This window comes from Sturnus vulgaris, chromosome 1, assembly GCF_052056855.1.
Source record: "Sturnus vulgaris isolate bStuVul1 chromosome 1, bStuVul1.hap1, whole genome shotgun sequence".
NCBI classification, from domain to species: Eukaryota; Metazoa; Chordata; class Aves; order Passeriformes; family Sturnidae; genus Sturnus; species Sturnus vulgaris.
Genome location: NC_142243.1, coordinates 85,124,851 through 85,149,811, shown reverse-complemented (window position 1 = coordinate 85,149,811; position 24,961 = coordinate 85,124,851). Strand labels below are relative to the sequence as shown.

The 24,961-nt window shown below is 38.3% G+C and overlaps 1 protein-coding gene across 5 annotated transcripts in view; it reads right to left on the bottom strand.

The window, feature by feature from the left end:
- The window catches only part of CTNND2 (catenin delta 2), a 630,539-nt gene that overhangs the window by 38,229 nt on the left and 567,349 nt on the right, over positions 1-24,961 (bottom strand). For all 5 annotated transcript variants that reach the window (XM_088170959.1, XM_088170931.1, XM_088170938.1 and 2 more), the window contains one exon: positions 373-583. In XM_088170959.1, the coding sequence (XP_088027085.1) occupies positions 373-583 (211 nt within the window). The remainder of the gene's footprint in view (positions 1-372; positions 584-24,961) is intronic.

The window sequence follows — 24,961 nt, the reverse complement described above, 5'->3', positions numbered from 1 at the left end:
ACTTTCAAAGGACCCCTCCACCTGCATGTCACACCTTGTGCAGGGTGCAATCCAACTACTCTGATTCCTAATGCTTATCAGGGTCTTCTGCAACTGCTTAGAGGTAGGAGTTACTGTAGATAATTACTCTCCTTAAAATGCATATGGAGTGCACTCCTTGCACTGCTGATGGCACATCAAAAATAAACCAAAGCAGAGGGAGAATTTTGGTATTGGCATTGTCTGTTTCTTGTCACCCCTCACATTGGGCATGGGATTTGTGATGTAACTAAAGGATTCAAATCGTGATTGCACAGAGAAGGCAGACACATTCAGGACTAATAGTAAGTACTGGAGAGGTTAAAAAGGTGCAAGGTGATTTGCAAAACATACTTGTCTCCTTTACTCTTAGATATGCCAACCAGTTTCTCAATGCCGCCTGCGTCTCGTAAGGCCTTGGCATTCTCCATGTTTTTAGTGATGACTTCGTGCAGAGTGCAGCAAATGGCAGTAACGGTGTCATCAGACATGGCCTTGCTCGCTGAGCTGTTGCTGTTGTTAGCGCCTGGCAGTCGGTGGACCAGATCCCTCATGGCATACTTGCCTTTGTTGAAAGAAAATGAAGGGAGAATTCAGAAGATACAGCAATAAAGGGTGACGGAGAAGTACAGGGAAAACACGCACGACTAATAGCACCATTTGCATCATTGCATGTAATCTCACTGGACACTGATATTATTTTGGAGCAAGTCATATTTATATGATTACACGTTCAAGCATTTCACACATTATGGGCTCTGTTAATACTTCCATACTCCATCAGTCAGAGCCTTCCCATATGGCTACATCACACCCGTAAGAGAATGGAACTATGATGGTAAAGGCCAAGTATATGCACAAAGATAACCTGAATACCACAATTCATGGAACTTGGCAAGTCCTCAGCTCCCACCAAACAACTCACAGCTTGTTACCATAAATTGTTAAAGCCACAACAGTGAATGCAAACCCAATGATGTTTGTGAAAAGGTCTTCTCTGAAGACTTCTTCATGTACAAGGTTAATTCTATTCTACATGCAGCAATTTAACTGTGTTAGTGTTTCTTAGACTCCACTGCTCCAGAGGATACCATCTTTGTCACACATCCTTAGTTGTATGCATGGTACTGACCAGAAAAGGAGCCTTTCTGACATCTACTCCAGTCTTGCATTTTGCTAGGATTTACTGAATAAAACACTAACCTCCAGAACTTAAAATCTCCTAAAATGAAAGGAATTTTTAAAATGGCCACATCAAACATTTAAAGAAAAAGAAATGCTGTCAATTATGTTTGGGCTTGATGATTTTTTTCAACCTAAATGATTCTAAGATTATTATAATTCTTTTTCGTGCTTAAATAAACAAATTTCTTTTTCAATATTGCCTCTAAAAGTCATGTTTGTTTGTGAAAATAGTAAAAAAGCAGCTTCTGAGAACATATATATGATATAGGTATATAGATATACACGCATATATGGCAGGATTAGCATCAGCAGTTAGACTAGAAGCCTCACAGGAGTTCTAGAGGATTGCTGTTATGGTGAATGGCTGCTCAATCCTTCAATGTGATGAAGAGAAGATCAGAGAAGGCGAAGGCCTGAGGAAATTATTACTGAGGTCAGTGAAACAAACTCTAAATCACCTTCAGTGCAGCTGTGCTAGGAATTTGCATACAGCAATCACCATGAGTGTATCATGCAGGATGAAAAGGACAGGAAGACGGGGAAATATAAACATAATTAGTAATCTAATCTACATCACATTCTGTGAATGATCAAGTATGATTATTATATATAATATGGTAATTTAATCAGATTTTGTGGATAACTTAAAAATGTGATCAATTAGTGTTTATGTGTACTTATTAAAAATATTATTTCTGAATTCATAAATTCAGTTGTTTGTATCCATATTTGAAAGAATAGGCAAGAGAAAAATCACATCTTTTAACTATTAGACATTGAACCATTTTTATTTCTCATCATTTTGCCTGCTGTGGTAGAACTGCGGTGTAATTTGAACAGAATATTCGTAATACAGATAAAAACTTAATCTCTGTGCTGAACTGTTAAAGATTATCAAATAGATTTTGTGGTAATGTGAGGTGTTAGAAAATACTCACTCTATATTATGTAAAACATTCCTGATTATAAAAATTATTAGACTGCCTACAAAATGTGTACAATCGGATTTGAATCTTACCAGTGCGTTGCAATACAAATACAAATCCTGTCCTCAAACTTTTTTTCTTTAAACTTAATATTTAATTTACTTGCACTGTTACAATTTTAAGCAATATTAATATCAGACATAGAACAGTTGTTAGCACCTCTTTCAGAAATGATTGGTTTGAGCAAACTGAAAATCTTTTCCCCTACACATTTATAAAACACTGTTTGTTGCAGAAAACTCTGAAATGCTATTTTCACCTGCATCTGTCTGTTCTGTGCTACCTGAACACATTGATAGCTGTATATCACTTACAGTGATTACTTCAATTTGCAAGACATATCAAATTAAGCTGTTTTTTTCAAAAAATAAGCTATGATTTGGTGTAGCTTTTACTCTTCTAGAGCAGTCTCTACCAGCAGTCGGGAGTAAGTACAAGTACATAAATCAGATCAGTGAGACGTTGTGCTTTACTCCTGTGTACACATCCAGAATAGACCAACATTCCTTTTTTTTTTGGACCTCACTTAAATTGCAACAGAGCATCTCAGCACCTCAGTCCTCTGGTGCAATCAGTTCATGATGATCATTTCATTAGCAACCAAAGACTGCATCCCAGAGCACTGGGTGTAAGGAAATCTGGATGGCTGCCCCAAGCAGATTTCTTTCCTGGAACTGGTTTAGCATTCCAGGCAGTAGTTTCACACCAGTACACACATGCCTAGACACACAAGATACTGCTTACAATAAATAAAGGTTTTGGAGCTATCAGGGAAAGCTCAGTGGGAAAACTAAAACAGACACAATCAAGCAGAGTATAAGCATTCTGGACATGCCAGTGCTCAGCAGCTTCTAGCATTTCTGGTCTGCACACCCTTCAGTTAGGCATGAGAAGATCAAGTTCAGTATTAGATACTTCAAAACAATAAAACAGGCTTTTTATAGATACAGATATACCTATCTATATATATATATATCTATATATCATATAGATATATGTGTAAGAGTGGGATAGTACAGCATTCCTTATTCTGAGCAGTTGTAGTAATTCCAGCCCAATATTACCATTCAATTCTCAATAAATTCTCAGTAAAATATATTCTGAGTGGGTTTGGTAGGGTTTTTTAATTGCCTTTCCCTTTTATCTCCTCTGAGAATTGCATCAAATGTAGCCCTTGGATAGCAAGCGCCAGAAGACTCACATTTCATAGATGTAAAATCCAGTCACTGTATTCCACCTGTGGCAGCTGTGCAAGCTGGTGTCCAGTCTGGAGACCCCCCTACCAGAACCTGCAATGTCAATGCCAGGGCCCCCTGCCAGGAGCTGCCTGCTGGGGACACAGTCGTCCCTCTCCTTGCCCTGTCCCCAAGAGGCAGCAAAAGACAGAGCTGCTCCTTCCAATGAAGCTGCTCACCCATGCAGGTAAAGCCACTGGCCACAATCCGACAGGCATCGCAGTCAGGGACACCAAAATGTCTTTCCAGAGGTTCGCCAAACACAGGTGGCACACCAGCTGGAAGAAGAAGGGGGTGGCTGGGCTACAGAGTTGATCCAAGCCATTGTTTATGTGGGCCTTAAAACCTTATTAGTAAGTGTAACTGTTAGCACATTTTCTGTCGTTTGAGGACTTAAAACACTGTGTCAATTATATGAAAATATATTGAAAATGCAGGAAATTTGCTTTATAATGAATTAAGCCATGGAAGTTGAAAATCAAGGACTATTCTTTATACTGCAAGAAGTTTTTCTAAAACTAAACAAATAGTTAATAAACCACTGCAGTACATAGACAGAAAAAAACCCCATCAGCTATTGGTTAACTTATCTCAGTTATATTTCTACTGCTTTGCTCAGACATGAAGAAGAGTCATATTTTCTAGCATGAGCTATAGAAGAAACCTTGCTCTACAGTGGTGTGAATGTGAAGTCCTACCACAGGTACTGTTGCATCAGCCCAAAACAACTGTGATCCTTGACTTCTGCACTGGTGTATGTTACATTTTGCACAGCATCTGCACTTAGAATTATGTTTTTCCATGTTAAGAGCCTCTTCAGAAAGCAGACTGAAATGTGTAATGGAAACCAGTGCTGGAACATCAGCAAAATGTTATCTAGCACTAATATTCTCTAGCACCACTAGCAGAAGAGCTGGGCAATTCAGTTGGCAACACAAGAAGCCTCCCTGAATGGAAGAAGTGAGAACTGATGAGGGTGCTGGGAAGAGAGGCGGGTATGTGTGAGGATTATATTAAAAATAAATAGCCTTGCTAATTTTCATTAGGGTTCATGCAGAACTACTTTAATCTACAAACAAATTGATTTTTTTATTTTTATTTTTTGTATTTGAACAACATTACACATTGTAAGACCCAAAACTGATTTGAAGCTTTTAAAGAGGATTTACATAATATGATTAAACATAGCCAACAGCTTGACAAGAAAAAAAGAAAATGCATTTATTTGTTCAATTTCACTCTTAAAGAAAGGAAGAAAGACATAAAATAGACGTAACAGGAAAGAGGTTATCTTGTGGGTGCTTGGAAAAGCGTTTTTCTAATACTATACATCTAAAAGTTATTTTTCTAAGATAAGACTTCCATAATTTTCATATTAAGAAGGTGATTCATCTAACACCATGCACTAAGTCTTTGACTGTGAGATGATAGTATCTGCTTATTATTTCAACAATGAAGATTTAATGTCTTTTGCATGATAAAAGTCTCAGCACCTTAATACCAGCCTCCATTACTTAATTCAGGAAACTTTTCACGTCAGAGGATAAAATACCTGTTCTAAGAGAGATTCTGCCTTCAAAGCCAAACAGCAGAACAAACTATTCTTCTGGTAGATTAAACCAGAGAAAAATCATCACAGATAAGATTCTACTTCTGGAAATATTTCCCTACTATTGCCTTGAGACAAGTTTGCTGCTGTTGTAACATCATTGAAGCAACTTCCATTTTCACTCATCTCTGAACAACGCCTTTGACACACTGGCAAATTTATTAAATAATTGTGGCATGGTTCCTAGTACAAGAAAGTACAAGATTAGGAAAACTGACTTATTAAAGAAACAAGAAGACCCAAAGAGGTCTTAATTCAAACTAAGACCCCTGTCCTTGAGATAGATATTTTTCTATAAAAGTAATTGTTCACTATCTCCCCCTCCAAAGATATCCATTAATTCACATAATGTAGCTAGTTAATATAAAAATTTAATTATAAAATTAAATTTTATAATATAAAAATGCCACCATACTTTGTTGTAAAGGCACAGATATCATATTCTAGAACTACTGGTGCCTGTATGTCAGAATATTTGTGAATTTTCTTCTCTTTGTGCTAACATGTGCTCTCCACTTAGACGTGTATGGACACTTTCACCACCCCTGTGTTTTTAATACTATTCAACTTCAGTATTTCACAGACTTATGGAAAGAATATGATTGGGAGAGCTTTTATTATTACTTTCAATCATTACTTAATAAATGTGCCAAAACTATCTACTTAATTCTTATGGAATAGATTTTGGTTGTAAGTCAGTGTATTATTCAACTGGTAGTCTAAAAAATTAAGAGTGTATTAATCACAAGACAAGCAGTGTCTGAAACACAGCTACTATACTTGATGGTTCATTCCTGCACCATGCTTCCACTGTCAGATACCACTGTTCTAAGCTGCAATATATCACCACTACTGGCACTTGGGTAGCACCTGGAGCTGCCTTCAAGGTCCAGCTGTTGCTGTTCCAGAGGAGCCCTGTGACTACTCTGAACACTGGAAATTTTCTAGTATATACTGAGGTGCAAGAGGGGGGGTGAAAGAGCTCATAAAAAGAATGATTATGCTTATTGCAATATGTAGGAGCCTCTGGACTTGGACAATACAAGTTATAGCGTATGCATTAGAGCAGCAGTCAACCTCATGTCATTTCAGAAGGAAAAAGTGTGTTAGTTTGCATAATAAGATTTTCTTTCACCATTGAAAGACTCAAGGGGGAAAACTACCCTGAATTTTAAAGGCAAAATAGGCAGAGAGATAAGAAATGTCATACTGGGTCTTAAGAGAAAAACAGGTGTTTTTTTGTGGGACAGAGTAGGAGCGAGCCCAAATATGTGAAACAGGTTAATGCTAGAACTGCTGGGCCAGGAGTAAAGGCAGCAGATGGAAGGAGACATAAACCTATATCTTTGAAAGCAAAAAAAGGCTGCTGAGGTTGAGAGACACTTGACCCACTGAATAAATGATTACTCCTCAGACTTTGGGAAGCAGCAGGAAAGGTGAGTGAAGAATATGAAAAAAATCCTCCTTATGAGGCAATGTTGGTTATAAAAGAGGATCCCTTTAAAAGAAGCTTTATAAAGAAGACAGAGCAGCACAACCTGAAATAAGGGTCATCAGCACCACAAAGTTTAATGCTCTCTGTCTCACCACTAAATGACATGACTGCCTCCAGACAGGCTTTCCACTGCAACCACCGAGCCAGTGACTCTGCTCTCCACCCGGCTCTGTAAGATACAGCCTGCAGCAGTGCTGACTGCAGGGTACAGTGTATGGGAAGGACTGCAAGTCCCACCGTTTACATACAGCAATGCTCTCTTCCCTCCCTCTGGGGCCCATCATTTGACATGACTTCAGCTATGGACAGAGCAGGTTTATGATACTCAAAGGTAGTGCCTACTGTCAAACACCCCTGGCCTGGCTCATGGTCTGTGATGCTGCTCATCACAACACGTCTGTTTCTTATTTCTAAGATCACTGGGCATCAATTGTTACTGGAAGAAGAAAGTGGAAAAACCGTGGAGCAGTAGGACTGAAAAGCACGCCCCAAATAGCATGAGCCCCACCACTCTAACACCCAAGTCTTAGAGAACAGACGATTCTGGATCACTTTGGAATGGCAAGTGCAAAAAAAAATTATTAAACCATTTTCAGGTAAATAGGGGGGAAATTATGTGTCCAAACAGATGGGGCAATGTGGTTTCAAATTCCCCTGGACACCTGAGATACCTGCACAGTTAGCAGACCTATGGAAAATATACAGGTTTCTGGAAAAGCAGATGTGAACAAAATTGGATACTCTCTGGTCCTTAAAGTTTAATGCTTATCTCTAGGCACCTAGATATCATTCTCAATGTTTGGCCAAAAATTTTGGTTAGGAACTCAGGTCCTTTTACTTCTTATGTTAGTGACATGCACAAACATTTGTAATCTCTGGCACTCCAAAATAAGTATGTATCGTACCACATAATGGTAACTATCACCTCAGCTCAATAATTCATAAAGGAAAGAGTGATGGGTTAATTTAAAATGGCTTTAGTAAGCAGCTGAAACCTCATCGGCTCTGTTTTAGCTGCTTCACATTAAGCATAACTTGCCAATGAAGTTGAGATAATGGGTACTTTGAGCTAGAGAATAATACCAGACATCATTTCCTTGCAGGTTTTTTTAAATTTAAATTGTAAGACTCTGTAGAGATAAATTATTTTTTGAGAATAAAGAAATAATACAAACCATTACACACACATGCCCTCCTGTGCCCCCAAGAATCCAGGTGCACTTTGCTCATGGCTGCTGAAATGGAACAAAGAATCAGGTGGAGGTCTCAGATTCCCTCTTCACTTCAGATAAATGATACACACTTTCAGTTTTTCACCATCTCTGATGACAGGCAGCAGGATTTCAAGACATAAGATTTGTATTTGGTATGGACTACAACAAAGAGGAACAGTATCTTCCCTGATGCATTATATGTGATGTGTCAGTCACTGGTTTTCTTTTTTAAAAGCCTGTTTTATCAAGAAGAAATTCAGCCATCAGCAGTGTAGCATATAAAGCCCTACAGGGAGCAGGAATAGCCATCTTTTACAGTTTTAGGGAAGAAACCCTCAAACTACCACAGAATGATGAAAGCACGTAGAACACCAGAAACTGTGTGGCAATGTCAGTTGAGATTTGCTTGTAAAAGAATCAAATATCTAAAAGGGTAACCAATATAGAAGCTTTTATCTTTTGAAAAAGATTAAAGATGTTGGTTCTATATTTTGCAAAAGAAAGGTACGAGGAGAACAAGGAATGACAAAGGGCACATCCATAACAAGGATGAAAGAGCAGCATGTATAGAAACTATTAGCATTGGACAAAGACAAAAGAGAAGCATTTTGGTATTTTGAACCTGAACATGCCATGGGAAATCACAACTGGGTGCAATACAATCACTGCTTTTCAGCAATATGCTTTCTCAGATCCCTTCATAGATTTTCTTTCCTGTAACAGCATTTTAACCCAGTTACCCTCCTCCTTCAGCCTCTCTGTTTCCAGAAACACAACTTTTCCATTTCATATGTTTCCTGCCTCCCTCCAGCTGATTACTTTTCTTGTGTTCAACTCATCTTCTCAGGGCTACCCCCTCTCCCCTCTACTACATGAAGAATACTTTTTTTTCCTTGAGCTGCATCCCCTCAAATCTTTGGGTTTTAACTGTGAAGTTTTCATTGTCCTTTGCCACGTCTTGTAAATCTCTGCATCTCCCTTGTTTGCCAAGCTTTTCCAATCTCTCCTCATTTTAGTTTAAATATCTACACTTTGATGGTCAGCTAGATCCTGCTTTTGTCACACCTCTGCATTCCCAGTCCCACCCCTACCCACCACAGATTCAAGCTTTTTAATGTTCTGAACTAAAGGACATTTTAGCTAGTTTGTAAGCATAAATTTTACTCAAAAATACCAGTGTGTTTAAAAGCTATTGCTCTTGTTTTACTCGCTGCCTCTCCCGTGTATCTCAATTCCACAGGCAGCTATTTAATCTGCTGTTACTTCTAATACTGATTTTACTTCTCTCTCAATGGAACTCCTTCGTATTCTGCTTTTCTCTCACACAGTGAGACTACAGATATTCAGACTTTATACCAGCAGTTCTATTGCAAAAACTAGAGACTGAAGAATTTCCAGGGCTCTTTGGCTGACCATAACCTGCTAATTCATGTTCTAACACGTGCTTTAAAGGCTAGATCCACATCTGCACTTCACATGCAGAAGCTCTTCAGCTGGGTCTGTCAGAGGTAATGCCAAAGGTAGAGCACTGCATTGAGACCCTGCCGAACATTAATGCCTCTTCCTTCTTTGCTGCTGTCCTTTTGGAAATTTTCATGGGATGCATGCTGCCTGCCATGTGGATTTCTGGAGAAACCAGATGTTCTTCAGGGGCGTATATGTTTGCAGCAAAACAGTCAGAAGACTAATACTGAAATGGATTTATGTGTATCATGGCCAAATGGATTTTCTGTTTGTAACAACACCTCTCACCCAGCACAGTGCATGGCTTCTGTTCTTAATGTTCATCCATGTATCAGTCAAGCAATCCTCCCTCTCTCATGCTGGAGAAGTGAAGCAACCATCAAATACAGGCAGCCCCACTCAGGGGTGTGCTCTCTGACTTGCAACCTGGTTTATGAAGATGAATCTGGGAGGAGGTGCAAGTGTTAATTTGTTGACTGTCTCACCCATGCTGGGACTATAAAAATGAGTCAGTTCAAACTCAGTTTGACCTGCCTAATTATCTGCTGACCTGGTATGCCAAACAACTGCTGGGTCCACAGAAGGAGAAAAATCTCCTCTAATAAGATTCTATTTGTCACTGTTAGCAGTGAAGAAAGCAGCATTTTCTAAGGCAAACAAACAGAAGTATTCCAACTCTTCTGCTGTTTCTGCTCTCTTGGCCAGAAAAAAGGATTTGGGTGTGGCTTTGGCTGTCTCCCTTGCAATCTTAGCTCTGGAGGGCTGTCTGAGAACAAATATGACAACCAAAGGATTAATTGCTGTTGGATCCAAGGAATTTATTCTTGCATGTTTGGGTTTTATATCCAGAATGGATACAGTCCATGTATGCAATAACTCAAATAATTTATTTTCTAATTAATTTTTGATCGCATTTCCTGCCAGGTATACAGACTTGAAAACACATGGAAAGGAGTTGTTAGCCTACCTATTCATTCAGATAGTGCAAATATATCCAATTAAACAGATCCTTTACAGCCAACAGATTTATTTCTTGTTTAGACTGCACTGTCATCTTTCCTTTCATCTTTCCACTAGCCCAAGGTATAAAAGATTCTGTGAGGGAAGTGATTCCTCAGTTTAATTGCTGCAGGCTAAGTTTTCTGATTACTGGAGCTGGTTTTAGTCCCTTGCTATGCTCTCCCCTGCTCCCTGCAGAGAACAGAGCTTTTGGAAGGCTGAATTAAAAAAAAAATAGTCATTTAATTAATGCTATGATTAATCAGTGATGCTAAAATGCTTTGAAGAGGAAAAGCGTTATGTGAGTGTTGAGAGGAATTTTAGTTTTATCTTCATTATTTTGTGAGATAGGATAATATTTTGTTAATAGTCTGATTCAAGGGACTTCAAATTAGGGCATAGTGAAGAAATAAAAATGTAGTCTATTTTTGGAAAAGTAAGTTTAGGATTCCAGATCTATCCAACACCCATTGAAATTAATGAGCTTGTCTACCAATGTTAAAAGGTATAAAATTGGATGCATAAAAAAGTAGATTTTCTTTTCCACTTTGGTTTTTCTTTTGTGTCCAATACAAAACAAGATTCTGACAGGGGTAGTCAGAGGAAATTGCAACTAGACATTATCCTATTTTAAGTGTCCATGAAGGAATTGCATTTTATTTGCTACTCTTTTCTGCTTCTTTACTTGTGCTATAATATTGCCTGAAACTCAAGAATAAATTTGTCCCCATGGTGTGGCCTGAAAGACTGATTGTTTTTGCATGCTTTTATATACAACTCCATGATGAAAACATGAAGATTTTTTAATTTAATATTAAGAAAAATAAAAGGGATACTCATAATCAACTCTGTTACTAAAGGTTAAATAAAAAACAGATGTAAATGTATTAACTCGATAAATAAAAATATTGGTAAATATTGGTAGTGTCTTTCTAAAACAACTCTTCCAACAGACATCAAAACAGACATTAAAACCACTTCAAGTCATACTGCAATGTTCATCTATTCTGTAATTACTTCAGAGTTCAAATATTTCTTAAGTCATCACCAGGAAAACTCTACATGGAATAGTTAGGATAATTAATCTGTGCATGATGTCATAACAATAATGAGAGTATGTATCAGCATTTCACAGTACTTTATTGTGCACCATAGAAAAATATTTGTATTTCAGTTAAAACATATTGGTTAGTTTCTAAGGTTCAGTGAAATCATACTCTAACTTTACAGACTTCAGTGGCTGGGACAGAGAAAAGAAGAACAAGTAAAAGAACAGCATCAGAAAAAGTGATGGGTGTATAAAAATTATTTTTAAAAACTTTAAAGACAATCCATGAATGAGTAGAAATATAACACAGTATTTGATTTTTTTTTCCTGCAATTTGCAATTGTTAGCAAATATCTCATGGAAACAGTGTTCATCTGTTGAACTACTAATGTATCAGTATAACTAAACCAGACCATCCAAAGCTCTGCTGTGGTAATGAAGCTATAAGTACATTCATTAGAAACAGGGCTTCTCACATTAGTCATGCAGAAAGTGGACATGTAGTTGGTTTTACAGGTATTTTTTAGAGGTCAATTAATTTTGCAAATATTACTAATGTTCTGACTCAGTTAAATTCCTGGTCTCTACAATGTTTTGTCTTCTTAGCAACACAGACACTGGAAAAGAGCAAATTCTATTGTAGTTCTATATTTTAAATCACCTAAAGCTACTACAATAGAAGACCTGAAAACAGTAAGTATGTGAGCAAGGATGATAAAGAGTGAAAGTTGGTTCTGTGTTCCCATAGGAAGGGCAAAAAAGTATCCAGTAATCTTCTTAACAAATGAGTAGTATATTATTGTTTTGACTACAACACTACTAGTTCTTACATTTCTCATAAAAAAGTTTCCCAGCTCATCTAAGGCATATAGTTCATTACCAGTTGTGTTTAAAGAAATTGTGTCAAATGAATCCTAGTCCCAGTTGATCCATCAGAGTACAGATCTACTGGAGCACAGTTCTGTTTGTGCTTCCTCAGGAGGTGGGAGTCAAACAGTTCATAATGTGACTTGGTTTTGGGTTGTGCTACTGCTGATCCTTTCAAAGTAACAGCTCCAGGTGTCACCTTCAGGCTAGTAGCTGATCAAGTCTTCTCTCTAGTGGCCCTCAAAGAAACCTTGCCTGCAGACATTCATCTGAGGTTGCTCAGAGTCATTAAACTGTTGCTCTTTTAACCTGAGTGACAGCTGCTCACCTACAACTCAGTAACACATGGCAGGAGGATTCTCAGGACTGTGCACCTACTCAGTTTGCTTTTCTTACCTCCATGGGATGCACATGGCAAGAGTCAGAGAGTCTGTATGTTAAATTTGTTATGCTGGGCTAATCTCCTTCTTGGAGATAGGCTGGACAGAGGAGACCTGCTTAAAGCAAAGCCCATAACCTCTTAGATCCTTCAAGTTCACTGACTTCTGCAACATTGGCTGACCCCAGTTACTTCCAAAAAAGGGGATAATTGAACAAATATTGCTAAAGTCTTCTTCCTCCTCCAGATTTAAGGAAAAGACAAATCTGGCAGAGAGCAGCTGTCTTCCAGGCTCCAGAGCCTTATTTTAAATGATCAAAGAGCTATGAAAGACTAGGGAGGAGTCAGAGTAAAAATTTTACATGTACTCAGCAGCCTTGCTGCTTCCCTGAGACATGGCAGAATATAAACTACACTCTGCATTGCAGGGAAGGGATGGGAGATGAGGCTTGGAGTGCTGGAAAAGATTTGACATAACAACAGAAAAACAAGGCTGAAAAATAAATGCTCGTTAGCTAAACAAAACAGGTAACAGGTCAGATACAATTCTGACTTCCTAATCACAGGAGATTCAGAGGACAATATTACCAAAAGTAAAATATTTGTTGATAGACTGCTCCCCTGAAAACTATAGATCTGCAGAATGTCATGTTCCCTTTGTGACAGCAACCTTTGTTGTCAGTGTCACCTTGAAAAACTTTATACACAAATACATGACTTTGCATATTCTCATGCTAATAGAAGCATTTTCCTCTAATTAAAATTAGCACTGATGATTTGCTAAAATAATCTTGAGTTACAAAATCCAAATAATGTATAAAACATCACTTTAAGAGCACCCTGAGTAGCACACAATCGAAGAGATCCTGTAACTTTTCTCCTGAGTAAGTAATGAGACAATTTATTTTTCTCTTACTGCACATTAGATCCACCAAACAGCAGGTGAACTCTGAACACCACCATGACACATTCTTTTGGTACACAGAGCTTATGCTACAAAATCTGTAAATTTGGACTAGGAGCATTTTTATCTTTCTTATGGTTGCAGAGAACTTCTCAGAAGGAAAGGTTACAGCCTGCACCTTGAATAAAATGCAAGAACAGTCATAAAATAGAAGGATCACTCACTGATTAATTAAATGACTAAGCTCCCTATGTCAGAAAGATTAGCCCATTTCCACTTGTATTCCCCAAAGGGCTAAGTGTGTAAAACTGAAATGCAACCATGAATGAATGAGGCCCCTAGCACAGTTATGCTTGATTGTGGACCTTGATACTTCTAGCAAAAATTAAATACAAATTTATGCAAATAATTTCCTTACAAATCATAGAACAGTTGAGGTTGCCAGGATTCTCTAGAGATAATGTAGTTTAACTCCTCTGTTCAATGTAGGTTCAGCTCAGTGTTCTCTTATACTCAGATGGAATTTCCTGTATTTCAATTTGACTCTGGCTCTGTCCTCTTTACACTAACCCATCAGGCATTTAAACAATGTTTAAGATCTCACCGAGCCTCCTCTTCTCTAGGCTGAACAGTCCCTGCTCCCTGAGAGATGCTCCAGGCCCATAATTATTCTTAGGGCCCTTTACTGAATTTCTCCAGTATGTCTGTGTCTCTCTGTATTGGTGAGCCCCAGAATTGGACTCGGTGCTCCATGTGTGGCCACAGCAGTGCTGAGTAGAGGGGCATGATCACCTTCACAGACCTGCTGCTAACATTCCTGACAGCCCAGGAGGGGCTTTGTTGCTGGGCATGCTGCTGACTCTAGGACTTTTTTTGGATTTGTCTTGACAATGAAAGTGATGGCAATGTAGTGGGTACAGCAAGTGCAAGACCACACTGTTTAAGCCCTTACCCAACTCTGGCCACTAACACAAAGCCCATGTAACCTGACCACTACACTTTTCCCCAGCCCCCTTCACTAAACCCTAACCCCAAGCTCTATCACAAAGGCCAAAAACCAAACCTGAAACCCTTTATCTTATCCCTACCCCACATCTTTGTTCTGATCAGCCCCAATCTGCTGTCCCTAACCCTAATCATAGCCCTCACTGTGACTCCCACCTCCAACCTACACCCCCACTGCTTACCAAAAAATTCTTAATGGAACTCCAAACCCTGACCCAAAGCCCTTCTGTAACCCTACAGGCGAATCCCTCTCCCCAAAAAGCAGCCTCAACCCCCTAACCCTAGTCCTACACAGATTCCCAAAGCCTAAGGAAGGCTCCTCCTTCTTGACCCTGCACATTCAGCCCCTCTTCTGGCCCCAGCTCTCGGGTGCCAGTGCTCAGGAGGTGGGAGATGGGCAGAGGTCCAGGATGACAGAATGCTTCAGCTGGATCCCTGGGGATCCTCATGCCTCAGCACTTCAGTAGGCAGAGTCTGGAGGCTGGCACGTGAAGCTCGCACAAAGGGTGTGAAAGAGCTGAGTCAGCAAGGAAGGGTTGATTTTGTGGTTATAAGTGGGCTTAGGGTGTTCAACCATGCTTGTTAAGCCTTTACACGAACTGGCCACTAACCCCAAGCCTGACTCCCAGCCCCTACCTCTCACCAATTTCCTACCCCAATCCCAAACTCTAATACCTGACCCCAACAGCACAAACACAACTTCTGAACTTATAACAAAACCAAGACCAAGTAAGCCAGTAAAAGTAGAAAATAAGCTGACACAAATGTTTATAATTGTCAAAAAAGAGACTAGGTTTTTGGCATGAACTTGCTCTCTTAAAGCTGAGCAGGAACAATGATGTAAGGCTTCATTTATCACTGTCTCAAGCAAACATTAGGCTTCACTGTGTGAGAAAATTAAAGCTTTTACTCCTGTTAGCCCTGCTTTTCCTGCAGTTCAAGCCGGTTCCCAGCTTGATTTAGCAGAAACACCCAATTAAAATTCCTGCCTATGAATCAAATATGATGCAATGCACTAGCAAGTGGTCTTCCCTTTAACAATTATGCGAAATACTCCATTTAAATGGCACCATTAAACTAAATGGATCTTAAATATCATAGTGCTGCTCCCAAAAAAATCCACTCAGATAAATGAAACTTTTGTGAAAAAACACGAAGGAAAGAGAATACTAGTATTTGCATATCAGCTTTTGAGTCAGACAAAGTTAACAGCAATATTGTGCAGCCATGCGTTCAGTTAAACATGAGCTCCTTATCTAATATAAACAGCCATACAAAGCATATTTGCAGTCATGTTGAATCAAATCTGTAGCAGAAAAAAACATGCTGAAAAGATTCTTTAAAGATCATTAATATGAAGCACTCTCTTACCAATTATGAGATATTCTATTAGGTAGCTCTTAGCTTCCAGATTTATTGACACACAGATTCTTATCTTTGAAAATGTCTGAAATATATTCTTAGTACATATTTATTTCAAACATTAAAAGGTAAATATAATGAAAAGTATCTTGGAACCTGGCCCAATTTTGAGCTTCAAAATCCTCCTCTGAAAGCAAATGAAAGTAGATAAATCTGTCATTTATGTTCAAGTTCTCTTTGTCCTGGAATTATTTCTCCCTTCAGAGACTGAGTCTGATAATGTTGTCCTTTATAATTCACAGAAGTATTTGACTTATACACATGAAAAAATGCCTTTATTAATATCAAGTAAATTTAAAAATTACATGTAGAACCAGAATAACTGAGGTTGGAAAGGACATTGGGAGTTTATCTAACCTAATCTTCCTGCCCAAAACAAATGCAAAACCAATGCAATGCAAAACCATCATGAGACAACTGAGGATCAATAGAAAACTGTTAAAAAAATACATGCATTGTATCTCATATAGTTGACATAATACAGTAGATGGCACATACAGCCCCTCTGCTACTCTCCTAGCAAAAATATGATTATTCTTAATGGAAGAAACATTTAAATATGATGTGTGTCTTCATGTGTCCACATTTGTTTAGTGTCTTCTCCCAATATAAATTTTAACCACAATTTTAACTCCATAAAGATCAAAATGGACTGCATTCTTTTTGATATGAATATATTCTGGGATATGAAGGCAGCAAGAGTATGCAATAGGAAAGATTAATACAGAGGAGAAAATATGTATTTATTGACAACAGAAATCGACACTAAGATGGAACTGGTGCAAATAGGATGAAAAAATGTTTGGATGGTGCTACTCAAAACAGGTACTAATGGTTCATCATTGAAATAGAAGCATTTATCAAAAGAATTCTGTAGAAAATGTATGAATTAATTTCTGTAGACAATCTTCTATCCTGGGTCCGTCTATATCCATGCTGCGTTACAGTCAATTGTACAGACGGTGATAGAGACAAGGACAGAGGCTAAAAGATCTTTGAGGACTGGTTTAGATTTCAGTTATCTTGATTTTGTAAGAAGGAATTCATTAAAATCAAATGGATAATATTATTACAGAGAGGCAGGAGATGATTATCTGCAGAAATAAAGAATGAAGAACAATTTATTGAGTAGCAATTTTGGAGGTAAGGATCAGGAAGCCAGAGAAGATCATAAGATAGGCATGTGTTACAAGATGGGTTGTTGTGACAAAGACAGTTATTCAGGAGTATATTAACAACGATTCCTGGCAGAACATACAGATCATGTGTTCCTCTGTGCAGGGCTTATGGAGAAATACAACTAGTCTGAATGGCAGACTTCAGGAAAGACAGGGACCAACCAAAAGGGATCTAAATGAAAGCAACAAGAGTAGCTAGGAAGACAGACCGAACTGACTGCCATCTCAGCTTTAATTATATATTCAGCTACTCTAACTATACCTCTTCAACCTGCAAACAATGAACAATGCTGTGTGCTTTATGGTAATGTACTGCAGTGGCACCATTCTTACTCAATGTCCTCATGCACAACACAGATGGCAGAGGAGGCTGCTACTGGAGATTGCAGGTCACCAAGAGATGGCAGAAGAAGCAAAGTCCCTGGATGTAGGGTCCCATTGCATGTTTAGGATGAAATCTTCGTATGATCTACTAAAGAACTGGAACAAAGAAAATTGCAAGTCAAGTGTCCAAAATGGGAAGACAGAACTGGTTCATATGGTAAATTTTACTGTTTCTGAATTCAGCTTGCAAGCTGCTCTTACTGGCCCTGAAATAGAGTGGTTCAACATATATGTGAGGTCCATCTCAGTTGCCCATTTTTTATTCACTGAGCTAACTTTATATTTATAAATGGTCAGTTAGGACTGAGAAACAGTTTATTTCAATGAGATAGTCTGGATCCCCAGGAAGGGACTTGTTCTGACAGGTTTTGGGGTCACAGTACATCAGGCACAGCTCCATTGATTTCAGAAATGTTAATCCACGAGGCTCTGGCATTACTGAGGGGCTGAGAAGCATTTAACTTTTCTCTTTGACCAAAAGTGGAAGTGGAAGTGTTGTCTCTGAAGACTTTGAAACAGATTTCTTGCTCTAGTTCATCTGGAATATACCCTGTGGTATAAAAATACTAACTCAAATCCCTATGGAGCTGAGTACTCTACCATAGCTGTTAAATACACCTCTTGCTGTGGCTGCAATAGTATGTCTGTGGTGTTCCTTCTCATCCTTGAGTGCTGAAGGGATTATAGGAATGGCTTTAGGAACAGGAATAACATTATTGGGCTGATACATAGGATTGTTGAACCTATTCACTGAAGGCATTGTGTCCATTCCACTGTCAAACTTGGGAAGCTGCAGTAAGCTGTGTGCTCTTGAAACTGGTTGGTGAGAATGATGAGATTTTGAGGGTGACTGTGATTTATGTTGAACTTCATTTGTCAAGAGATTGTGTTTAGGTTTAGGACTTCCAAACTTATGGTCCAAGGGCCTTGCAGCACTAGGTAAGGTTTTATTGTAAAGCAGTTGTAAGGAGGAGTGAGTGTTTTCTGAAACTGTTAGTGCCTTTAACAGGGCCTTTGTCAGGGAAGCTTTTCCGAGGATAAAAAGTGAACTGCACCTTGTCTTCTCTAGAGGATCTGAAAATTGCTGACTTATTCTGAGGTAGAAGAGGGTCAGGCAGAGAGTTAACTTCAGAAAGTGGAGGCTTGTGACGTGCTGAGAGAGACAGGACAGGACTATCAATTGACTGAGGTTGTGTATGCTGTATTTTGAAGGAGAAGGACGTGGAGCTGTAACTTGATGGATTGGCTCACAGCACTTTTTTACCAACAGGCCTGTTAACTGATTTAGCATCAGTTGGTTTCCCTATAGAATAACTGGTGAATTTCAGCTGATTCTGCAAATGAATTTTGTGAGCTCGGAATGATGGCTGGCAGGAACCTCCATACGGATCTTATTTTCAAAACTCCTGCAGTCAAAATATGATAGCTGTTTTTGATAATACTCTGCATCTTCTTCAGGATCATAATGGCTTGAGACCTTTGCTTGAAGTCTCTATGGTTCAGGGCCCTGTAAATATACTCCTTAGATGAAGTACCCTTTTAGCTTGTGAATGAGTGCAGTACTTGTTAGATAATATGATCTTGCAAAAGGAATGAACTGCTTAACTTCCTGATATTTGGAAGAAAGGGAGAAAAAGAGATCGAAGGAAATAACCTAGGTGAAAAATGGCAGATTCACAATATGAGTCCCCAGACCCAGGTCTCTGAATATTTTCCTTACATTTTCTAATGGCACAATTCCTTGAGTATATTTGACCACCATCCTTCTTTTCTTGTTGTCTGCTCCCTTTCTTTCAGCATCAGGTGAAGCAGAAAGCTGAGACATCTTACCCTCCTCCACTCCTCTTCATAATCGAGGGAATATTTTTTTTTTATTATTTTTTTTTTGTTCACAGCCTTCGGGTGACTTGGCTCCTGGATCAGCTGGTGCCATTGGCCAAGTGCCTACTCTGACTCACCAGTCCTGCAAGAGTTATACACCCACTGATGGGCCACTACTCAAAAGCATTGCTCTTTCCACGAAGATTAGTGTGTGAACAGCTCACCTTGGATGCTTTCTCTTCAGTTCCTGCTGCAGTCTAATCTAGGCTGTGCCCCAGGACTGGTTAAAAAGCCCATGCCACCCTAACTTCCAAATTACTACCACTGCTTCTGAAAGTACTTCCATCAGTTTTGTAGTAATGATGAGCTTTTTAGAATTCCTTTTAGTGGGTGATGTCCAGACATTTTCTGCACACTAATTGTCTCTCACAATGACAAAGCCACACGTGATCATTCATTCACTGTCACAGAAACCAAGGCAGGATAGGCCAATGTCCAGCTCAAGAAGCCACCTAAGACTTGGTGCTTTTCTCCTCAGGAATGACTGAAGCAAATGAAGTCTTACAACTTCAAGATGATGTTTTTTAGTATTTGCTTTGAAAATAATTTCATTCTCTTACTTTGTTTACTTTGGTGTCAACTCTACAACTAATCTCTAGCCACAGGCCTCCAAAATGCAGCTTTCTATTAATATTGCCAGACTAATAGTTACTGATATCTTAAGCTTTAAGTAGATTTTAGAATGAAATGGGGAAGGAAAGAGACAATATTTGATTTTCATGAGAATGTGGGTAGGGTTACAATGAAGCTAATCTCTGACTCTTAATCGATTTTTGTATTGTTTGAAGATTGAACTAGAGGTGCAGTTCTTTTCTCTTTTTTAATAACTTTGCCTCAGCTTTGAAGTTTCTGTAAGCTGAGCACAGCTTATCAGAAAAGTCCTAGTGAATGAAAGATGCTTGAACAGGTCTACAACTGAACACGATGAATTTCAGTCTCCCTAGGAAGAAGCTGAGCTTTTCAGTATAAGGCATATACATATTCAATCCCAAGGCAGAAGAATGGATTTAACTACAGTGGATAATGCACAAAAATCCATCCTCAGAACCCCCTGTCTCAAAGGCTTTGCTTATGATGTACTTGGTATTTCAGATCGTTAGTGGCTCACAAGAGAGGAGGAGACATGGTCTTTTCTTTGGGGCTTGATTTAGACATTGTGGTACAGCAGTGTACAGCAGAGGATAACACCTCTAGCTGCTGAAGATTTAATACCAATATAGAGGAATTATACATGCCAGCTTGCCAGCCTGTCTGATACCATTATATTCTAAAGGACCCTGCTTTTGTCTGTCCAAGGAACACAGCCTATATGTTTTGCTATTCTAATTTTCCAGTAAGACATGAAGGAATTCCCAAAAGTGGTTGTTTTGTTTTGGGAGGGAGGGAAGAAGGGGGAGGGAGGGTTTTTAGTAAAGCAAGAGTTTACAGTGGTGCAATAATACTAAGATAGGATTCATGGTGGCTGGATTCTAACAAAATTACACAATTTTCAGGCTGTGGGCAGACCTCCAGTACGCAAGTGTGAAAATTTATCATTTTGAGTCTCATAAACACTACTGGGGCAAGTTAGAGTTTTTCAACTCTCAGATGAGCTGCTCACCTGACTCATTTGAGTTTGTTGTGTTTAACGAAGTTTGTGTCTAAAATGAAACAGTAATCTTTTTGTTCCCCCAGCTCATTCTGACAGATTAGTGAGGGAGTGCTGATTCAATGTCGATGTGAGGTGTTAACAAGGGGTTGAATAGAATCTAGAAGCAGGAGGATATTTTGTCACTGACTGCCTCACTGTGAATTACCATGTGTTAGGTTAGGGAACTGTAGTTTCCTAAATATCCTAAATAAAACAGCTGAAAACCTACAATTTTGAGAGTGAAAACAGAAATTCCACTATTAAAAAAAGAATGGCATTATATAATATATTTAAAATGAATTTATTAAATATAATTAATGGGATAAGTACAATATTTTCAAAGGATCAAAGTGAATTAATTGGCATACAACTCTTTTTCATAATAAACTATTAATCTTTTAAAACATTTAATGCCTATGTCATGACTGAAAACAGAAATTCAGTTCTTAATTTACCATCAGGCACCTAAGAATTTTACCCAGATGTTATTAACATGGTAAGAACTACTTGTACTTTCACTTTACTCCCCTATTTAATTAATTGATTTAAAGTAGACCTTACCATTGTTTGGCTTTGTATGGTGATTAGTACCTATGCAGCCTACTCACTCTATTTTAATAATGCTGCTTTGTTACTCTGAGTTGAATCCTGCTTCTCAGGAACTTGTTGGAAAAATTCTTTTTAGCTCCCATGAGATGATTAAGCTGACAGCAACAAGATTTTCTTCTAGTTGTTGCAATTGTATGCCACAATACAATGTGTGTTTTACATGAAGGGAGTAATTTTCTACATGCACGTTCACTCCTTAGCACAGCTTCTCTTCCTCTTTGGTGTGTGTTAAAGCCTGGAATAAAACCTACCTAAATACATATCAACACACAAACACTAACACACACACACACTAACACAGACATATATAGTGTTGTAGTGTGTATATATTAATATAAATAAAGATTAGGTTAGAGGCACTCTACATCAATTTAATATGCGGATACTTTTGCAGATGATATTCAGAGTTGAATCTGAAGTAAGTTATTTTAAAGGACAGAATCAAAATGCCTTTGCATATAAGAGTGTTCTGATTACATTTCTTACAACAATTTTTTCCATGTGTCTGAAATAATTTAAAATTCATGTTATTGCTATACAATTGAATTATGTATCAGAATCTATTAGTCTACATACGATTAGTTTAATAATAGGCATCACTGTTCAACACTAGAGAAATTACATTTATTTCCACTGATTTGAAAGTAATCAATTCCAAAGACAAAGTTAAATGTTAGGAAAAGGTGCTTCACCCAAAGGGTGGTTGGGCACTGGAACAGGCTCCCCAAGGAAGTGGTCACAGCATCAAACCTGACAGAATTCAAGAAGCATTTGGACAATGCTCTCAGGCACATGGTGTGATTCATGGGCATGGTCCTGTGCAGGGCCAGGAGTTACACTCGATTATCCTTGCAGGTCTCTTCTAACTCAGGATATTCTATGACATTCCACAGTATTCCCTTTTAAAATCTGCAAGTACAGTGCCTTACTAAAAATGCCACAAATTGAGGTACTGTTACAACTCCCTCTTGTAAATAAAGCAAACTTCTGTGTTAAAGTGAATTTAGTTACAATTATCCTATTATGGCCCTGATTCCAGAAGAAGATGGTTATTCCCTGAAGCTTATAACTGTCACGCTGAAACTGTGGTTTAAAATTTGGTGAACCTTGTCCTGAAGTAACTTAAATATCTGCAATGATGTCACTGAGGTCAAAGACATTTAAATTGTGTTTATCTACTTCTAATTTAGGAATTACAGAGTTTACTCTATGCTCCTTGAAATAACAAATGTGCCTGTTTACCCTTACACCATATAGTGTTCTTACTGAGATTTTGACCAGATATGTAGATGATATTGCGGGCAGAAAACTGGCTGGACGAAAAGGCTTCATTGCCAATATGAAATCCATATGGTTACTTAGAGGTGCCCCACAGGTGGTGGTACTGGGGGCAAGACTGTTTCACACCCTCATTAACAGCCTGAAGGACAGGACAGAAAGAAAGACTGTGGACAATGTGATGTTGGGAGGAGTAGTCAATACACTGGAGGGCAGGACTGCTATTCAGATGGACAACTGAACAGCAAACTCGAAGTTCAACACAGGCAAACGCTCTGAAGATCAAATAAAGCCCTGTGCCAACACACAGATGGGTGTCAGCTGGTTAGAAAGGAAGTTTTTAAAAAAACCTCTGAAACCTAGAAGTGCTGGTAGACAAGCTGAGTATGAGTCCAGAATGTGCCCTAGCAGAGCAGAAGGCCAATGACATCCTGGGCTTTATTACATGGAATATAGCCAACCCAACAAAGACACAATTCTTCCTCTCACTCAAACAATTCTGCATCTACACTACACCTAGATCGTCACATGCAGTTTTTTCTGCCCAGTACGAAAGGCATTGCAAAATACTGGAACTAGTTCAGTGAAGCATCACAAAGACAGCTCAGGAACTGGAACACATGCAGACAAGAACTGCATCATCTGGGACTTAAAGGAAGGTAATGGGGTGATCTTGCTATTGTTTACAACTACTTAATGGAATGGTGTGGAGAAGATGGGATTGTCTTAAGAGTTCCACAGTCTAAGACAAAGAAGTAAAAGACATGCTGGAGCACAGGAAATTCCAAGTGATAAAAGGAAGACTAATTTTGCTATGGTGGTGGTCAAAGAACAGAACGAGCTGCCCAAGGAGGTTGAGGAATCTCCATCTCATCAGCTGGATCAAGTCCTAAGCAACCTTCTGTTACTGGAGCAGCCTGACCTCTGGAGGCGCCTTCCAAGCCAAATAGATCCAGTAATACCAAATTTTTTCTTTATTGCACTTGCAGACTGAAGTCTTCCCTAAAACCTGAAGAAGTTACTTTATTTTTAAAATGTATTTTCTGAAGTTACCCAGTTAACTTAATTTTCTACACTTACATGGACTAAAAGGAAGTAAACTGGCACAATATAATCTAGTGACCAAAGGAATTTCAAAGTATATGTATCCCAGACTGTTAGCAATTACTTAATAGCTGAGATCACAAAGACAAGCAATTTTGAATTTCATTAATTGTTGATTACTTCCCTACATATTGATCAAGGTTCATAAACCATCAGCAACAAGGTAGGTTTTATTTCCATTGCTTTTTGTAAGTTAGAGTTCAACAATCTGCTGAAAATTCTCAAAACTGTCTCTTTAAAGGTGTTTCTCTGATTATGTTTGCTTAAAATCTTCATTCTGGTATATTGAAGTGATTGTATCTAAAATACGCAATTATCTAGTTCCTTTTTAAAAAAAATAAAGGCCTTCAATTATAAGTGCAAATAATATGCTGTTTTCTTTTACCTTAACCTGGTCTTTCAAATTATACTTCTCATATTACATATTTGTACAAAAGCATGGATTTAAGCATTAATGCATCTTAATTCTTTCTTAGGTCAATTCCTTAAGTCTAATCTATCATTATAAAATATCATATATATATATAAAACTGTAAACTCTAGGGGGTAGTCATTGAATCTTTTTCATGTTCACACAACCTCTTGCATAACGCAGACACAAGAGGAAGCAAAAGGAAAACGAAAAACATAGTAACACTGAAGATTGTATCAGTAATACCAGATTTCAAGTAATTTTATAGAGATGCCATGGAGAGATCAATGGGGCTTTGAAGCTGATTCTAAGGGTTCTCTAGGCATTCCTTGGGAGAAAAACCACATTTCTTTACTTTTGTTTAATTGAGCCCATCGAGATATTAAGTAGCAGAATCACAGTCTTACCTTATGGAATTATGATAATAAGGCCCCTCAGCAAATTGATTATTCCCTCAGTTATCTCAGATGATGAGAATTTGTTACCCTTTTAATATTTTGTAACTGCGTATTACAAAACTGCTGCTGTTCAATCCCATCAGTTATAAGCATTTAACAGCAGATTTTGTGTTTTTAAAATACTGCTTGTTAAGTAGGAGTGGAAGTGGATTTTTTTCTGAGACTTATTTAACCAATACCAAAAACAAAAGCCCATA